This window comes from Sphaeroforma arctica, assembly GCF_001186125.1.
Source record: "Sphaeroforma arctica JP610 unplaced genomic scaffold supercont1.813, whole genome shotgun sequence".
NCBI classification, from domain to species: domain Eukaryota; class Ichthyosporea; order Ichthyophonida; genus Sphaeroforma; species Sphaeroforma arctica.
The window spans coordinates 2,879-9,349 of NW_014039745.1; the positions used below are offsets into that span (position 1 = coordinate 2,879).

A 6,471-nucleotide genomic window follows, 5' to 3' on the forward strand; every position below is an offset into this window, starting at 1 on the left:
GTGGCGCTCAACTGCGGTGACATGGACATATACCCCCTGTATATCGAGCCAAAATTCAACACAATTGCTGTTGTCGAACTCCTTGCCTGAGTCAACCTAACTTTTGACATCGAGTATACCAAAAAGTAGCAACATATCATACAATGACTACCCTCAAAATAATCAAAGATACCCTGCTTGACAGCTCATGACCCCAAATTCACTTTGTAAACTCACCTTGAGCTAGCACAACGATCATTCGAGTGCCATGTTCTTGAATGCGCAAGATATACAATACATCCACGTAAACTCGCTGCATGAGGTCCCGGGATTCTTCTACAGTAGCAAGCAATCCACGAGCTAAGGCAACGGCTCTAAAACTAGGGAGAAGTCCAGTACGTACCTATGCCACCAATTTGCTGTGGCATACAGACTACGTAGCTCTTCTTTGCTCTCGAGCATTCGAGATGTCCGCAGAGCCTGTGCGGCCTCGTCCTTAATTGACGAGGTCGCCATTTCCAATAACTCGCCCAAAGAGCTCTACCTTCATCTTCATAAATTAGTACTTCTCCAGACGAACCCTGACATTTCTTTCTTTCAGTCTGCTTAGTACTTTCTCCAGTAAGTATAGTACCATGCCCTTCCTCGGTCATAGATCTCAGGATGACATCATCAATGTATATGAAGACCCCTTCACAAAGATCTTCCAGAATATCTTCCATCATGGATTGAAACGTAAATCTTCAAGTATCGATATCGCTTCCCTTCAAAAGTAAACGTCGTATACTTCATGGATGAGAGACTACAGGTCTCAGGCTAGATTTTACAGCAAGAAGTCCTCTTTGATTTATGGAAGTCAGCAGAGTTAGCTCACTCCCGAGAGCTAATCAAGTTGCTTAAATCACTCTCAATGATTGAGTTAATACTCAACCGATTCCCGAGAGTGGACTAAGTCTGTCAATCGCAACATTCTAAAAATAGCTTGAGGTTGTATGCGGAAAGGCATCATGTGATCAGCGTGATCAGCGTGAGATTTGGTTGCAGGCAAGTTGAGATAGAATAGCGTCGAAGTGTTAAAGTGTTCTGCATAAGGTTTCTTATACTGACCATATGAGTTTTTACCCTGGCCAGCCCAAGCGGCTGAACACTAGCACAAACACCTATAAAACCAAAGGTGAGGTCAGAAATAAATACATACATTTGCACTGTATTTAAAGTCTACTACATTGCACTCTAACACTGGACTCATGTGCAAGTTCCACCTGCTAATAACCACGTGCCATATCCAACTTAGAGAAGTACTTATACTTTGATGCACTCCGCATCAACAGTTCTCTTCTTTCGGCACTGGGAACAACCGAAACTTTACTTGCCGATTCAACGGCACCCAATTTACACGGAAACGCCGTGTGCCGTGTTCCTTCTTAAAAACTACCAGTGGTGCAGGTTTTAATCCGTCTTCCAGACACACTCCTCAATGACGTGTTCCTTAAGCATACGATGAACATCAGCCCTGATAGCCTCTCTTTTCTGAAGATTATTTTTGACCGGGCTAGCAGCATCTAACCCCCGTGATATAGCCCCCGTGATAGTAGATTGTTCGCGATCTACCCAAGCAACCTCCTGCAGCAAATCTTGAATTGCCGCAGTCATCCATTCCTCCGCAGGAAGCAATTCGTTCCTGGGCGACTCCGATGGTCCCCAAGCCAGCCAAGTCTTCCTTGAATTTCAATAGTTGGTCTGTTCTTGTCCTGACTGTCAGCGACGACCCAAGTACATAATCTCGTATACATGACCACCCAAGTGGCGTCGACCCTATGGAATGTCTGCTGACTCTCGTTGCCAGCAAACCCAACCGTGAGCTTAACTCATCCATACGATCATGTACGCCCACCAAACCCATCAAGCCAGCATCCCTTGGTTGCCGATATATCCTGGTCTTGCTTCGTGTTTGGATCAGCCCAGCCATTTGGCAATATTTTCACCTCAGCCCCACTCTCCAGTACGGCCGACACTGTACGACCGTCAATTAGCAACCCTTCTCGCCATATTCTTTTGCTATCTCCTAGCCGTCGTACGATCGACCCGTCCCGTCATACCTGCTTGCATATGGTCGCCATGTGGCCTTTCTTGCCACACTTTCGGCAATCACCGTCAAATGAACAGTCTTAGCAAAATGGCCAGCCTTTCCACACTTGTTGCACTTGCCTTTGTTGCCATTTCCATCTCTGCCCTGACTCGAGCCCTCCGCCTTGTCACGTGCACCACGTGACTTTTTGAATGATTGAACCTGCTATGTTTGCAAGTTTCATTGCTTCTACTAAGTTGTCTTCATTAGCCAACTTCAAGCGGACCTCCATCTTCAATTGATCGTCAAGTCCTTTAATGTATATGACAACAGCTTCACTTTCTTGCAAGTACGGTACATGAAGCAACAGCTCTTAAAACTTTTCGGCATAAGCTCGCACAGCGCCGGTCTCCTTAATCGCCATCAACCTTTCTCTCCGTCTGCCAGTTCGGCGGTAAGAGCATGTCTTGTATCTGCTGGCTGAGATCGGCCCACTGCGCTATGTTGCCTTGATTCTTCATAAACCACGCCAGAGCACGACCACTCAAGAAAGTGCTCGCATATTGAAGCTTTACTTGCTCTGGCACCGCGTGCCCAAGATTTACTCCTTTCGCGGCAAACATTTACTCCATGCAACAAACCCATTCACGCACTGCAGATACATCTGCCCTGCTCCCATAAACATCGAGTGTATTGAGCTTCAATGTTGGCCTCTCCGACTGCAGCTCAATTTGGTCGGCCCAACAGTTGTTGTATTCGTTGCTGTAGCTCAGCAATATGTTGCTGATATTGTATTTTGTTGGCACCCTCCACCTGTTGCTGCAAATTAGCAACTTGTGGTTGATATTGAACCAGCCCAGCCAAATTTTCCTCAATTTGTACCAACTCGGACTTCATGTCATGGGCCCACACCTGCTCAGCCGATTGGGCCGGTTAGTTCGCCGTACTGTGCCCCTGGCCCGACGTATCTTTGGTTTTGCTCTCTTTAGTGATTCTCAGCTGTGGCTGCTTGAGCGTACCCCAACGTATCCGAGACGATACTAACTCAAGAAGCCCTAACGTTTGCGAAGGTTAAAAAGTGGAGTTGCAAGCAACCCTGGGCTTCAAAAAATAACGCCCTTACTTTTCCCACAAAGTGACTTGATGACCCGCTCCAAACGCTGTTCGATCCACTGGGATAAATCCCACGTTAGCGTGTCCGCAGGTCTTTCGAGCCCAAGTCCTTGCAAGCCTAGTACTGTACGACAAAGTCGCACTGATAACGGGGTACCTGGTCCTACCAAGATTATCACGCTTCCTTTTCGCTGAGAACGAGCGCCGTCCTACGATCAACGTCAATCCCCTGTTAGTCGAGGCAATCCTTGAAGAGCACATTCAGCCGCTTGTAATATAAGATCCCTCGAATTTCTCAAACTTCGGTCCTTATTCTCCAATTTCCAAATTCGGCCCAAAAATGAAAACCAATCTAGATGAAATATCCGGTAAATGGTTGTGTATTCCCGGTAGATGTTTTATATCAAAGTGAAGCCTAGATAGTGTGTCATGCCATCTACTTAGTTATCCTAAAAGTTGTATTCCGCTCGTTGAGAAGTGACATTTCTTCTCGTATATCTTGAAGTTTTATTCGTTGAGTCGCTGAAAGATTATTCTTACTAATGCGGCGTGTTCGCCTTTGGTGTTTGAGAAGATAATTATGTCATCTTGGTAGACTTCCACATTAGGCATGTTTGCAAACATTTCTTCCATTACTTGTTGAAAGAATGCTCGGAAGGAGTGTATGAGAGACTACAGGTCTCAGACCAAATTTTACAGCAAGAAACCCTCCTTGGTTTATAAAAATCATCAGAGTTAGCTCACTTCCGAGAGCTAAGCAAGTTGCTTAACTTACTCCCGACAGTTGAGTTAATTATAAAATCAAATGTGATGTCAAAAATAAACATATACATGTGTATTTTATTTACAGTCTACCACAATACACTCCAACATAAAATGGGAAAGGTTTTTAATGAATAAAAGCATTAAAACCGTTTAAGTAGATGTAATTTACTTACTTCTTAAGATTACGCTTATATATATAGATATATAATTATATATCGTTTCGTGCAAAAAAAAATATGTTCGCGACTCTAGACGATCATTGGGTCTGTGTCGGGTATCAAGAGACCGAAAAGCATTCGGTATAATGAAGTCGCAACCTAAGAAAATGTTTGAAGTCACTATCTCATGCCGACATGTAATGTAAGGTCTCTGCCGTTGAAGTAGTGGTGCTCGTGATAGTTACTCCGCTTCCTTGGGTGCGACGAAGCATTGTGGTATTTTCTCTGCACTACAGCAACTCTCTCAATTTCTTTTCCGCTGCTCATTCACAATGTTATATACTTGAAAGCATCAAATTGTTATAAGTTAGCTTCAGAGTACCAACACCATATGTCAGAGTGCAATGTAGTGTACTTTAAATAAAGTGGAAATGTATATATTTATTTCTGATCTCACCTTTGGCTTTACACATAAGAAGTTTGTGCTAGTGTTTAGCTGCGTGGGCTGGCCAGGGTAAAAACTCATATTGTCAGTATGAGAAACCTTCTGCAGAATACTTTAACATCTTCTCTGTGACACGATCTCACGCTGATCACATGATGCCTCTCTGCACACGCCGTGACTCGCATATGGACGCAGTTATTTTTCAATTGTTGCGGTTAGCAAACTTTAAAATCAACTCTCGGGAGTCGGTTACGTAAGATTCGGTCTCTCAAGGCGATATTAACGCCTTAGAATAAATAAACGCGTAGGTAAATTCTAAGTATCGTGTAAATATCAAAGTAAATAAACGAAATAAGACATTTAGTAAAGTTATGTATGCCTCGTGAAATCAGCATTACTCTGAGGGATTGTGGGGCTGAGACATTGCATATATATAATCCTCTCAGTACTGTTTCCGCCGAAGAGATTTTATTTAGTGTTTCGTTGTCGCTCTGTTAGACACTATGGTATGTTTCACTGGGGCGAATCCAAGAGACTCATAAAATCCTAACTTTAGAAAAAAGAAAGAAAAAAGAAAAATACTCTTGATGTCCTTAGTTATTGTCTTAACCAATAGCATGTCACTTATCAAGAATTATCGACTTAGTCTTCATCAGACTGGCACATCTGGTTGGCTGATCGGAGGATCAACTAGGTAACGTTAAAAGTCCCTAGAAACCTATGTTCAGTTGAGCCATCTCGCTACCGAAGTATTCATATATAAATATTGGAAAGTAAATAAAGTTCTATTAATAGAACTAGACCAACTCTTTATGTTTGGTATTTTACTGAGGCCTTTTAATGGCCTCGTCCAAATATCTGATATGTAAAATAAAAAAGGTATAAACCTCGTGCTATTAAGAGTACATTTAGGAAACTTAAGTTCCTCGCACTATTAAGAGTACATTTAGGAAGCTTAAGTTCCTCGTACTATTAAGAGTACATTTAGGGAACTTAAGTTCCTCGTACTATTAAGAGTACGTTTATAATTTACGTGCTGCTTAAGAGTACGTTTATAACATAGAGTCTAATGTGGAGGCCCGGCTTACTACCTTAGTACCTCGATCTCAGTCCGCACAATCTGCTCCCGTGTGGATTTCATTAAACCTTTCACGCTGGGATCAACACTCCTGGGCAGATTTCTCGGAACCTTCCTAAAACCCGTACCATTTTAATTGACTCCCATCACAAAAGTTTACCCGAGACAAGATTCGAGTACTAGGTTGGTTGGTCTAGTCATTCACCTAACTTACTACAGCTTTATAGACAGATCGCACTACTTGCACCAATCTTATGTAGTGTAGAAACGAGAACTTATTCTGGGGCCAAACTGTATCCTTGGTTGTTATAGCTGTACTGAAGTTGTGAAAAATTCTAATTTTAGGCCCGAAAAAAGGGGGGTTCTTTCGCATCACAGCCTACACGATGTCTTAAGTCACTTTCATTTTGATATGATGTATTGATGTCGTCATAGGTCACTGCTCATGGACAATACCACTTTACATAACACCCCGAAACCACCTACCCGTGGACTTCATTTATGCTAGAGATGGCTACTTGAATATCATGTAGTCAGTGTTTTCATGTCGAATGGAATGGGTTGTGAACGCAGGTGGAACCATTCCGAAGATAGTCCGAATACCTATTCAATAGGTACACGTATATTTTATGGAATCATAGTTGAACTGATACGAATTGTTCCGGATGTTCGTATTTATGCACTGTTTTGCTTGTATTCAAATACTCTGAGCTACTTTAGGAAGCTCTTTTTATCTGAAATCGTGAAATAGGTCTTTTTTAGAAGAAGGGTTAACAAGTATATATATATATTTTTTTTTGGAATCTTTTGCATCCATTATTGAACTATCTCGATAAAAAAGCAAATGCACTCATACCCAATAATG

At 42.4% G+C, this 6,471-nt stretch overlaps 1 protein-coding gene across 1 annotated transcript; it reads right to left on the reverse strand.

Moving 5' to 3' along the window:
- Nucleotides 1-523: 523 nt before the first annotated feature.
- On the reverse strand, nt 524-701 carry SARC_08718 (hypothetical protein; the record flags this gene model as incomplete). Its single annotated transcript, XM_014297290.1, has 1 exon — nt 524-701. A coding segment is annotated over one exon (178 nt), but the record flags the coding sequence as incomplete, so codon positions are not given.
- Nucleotides 702-6,471: the final 5,770 nt, after the last annotated feature.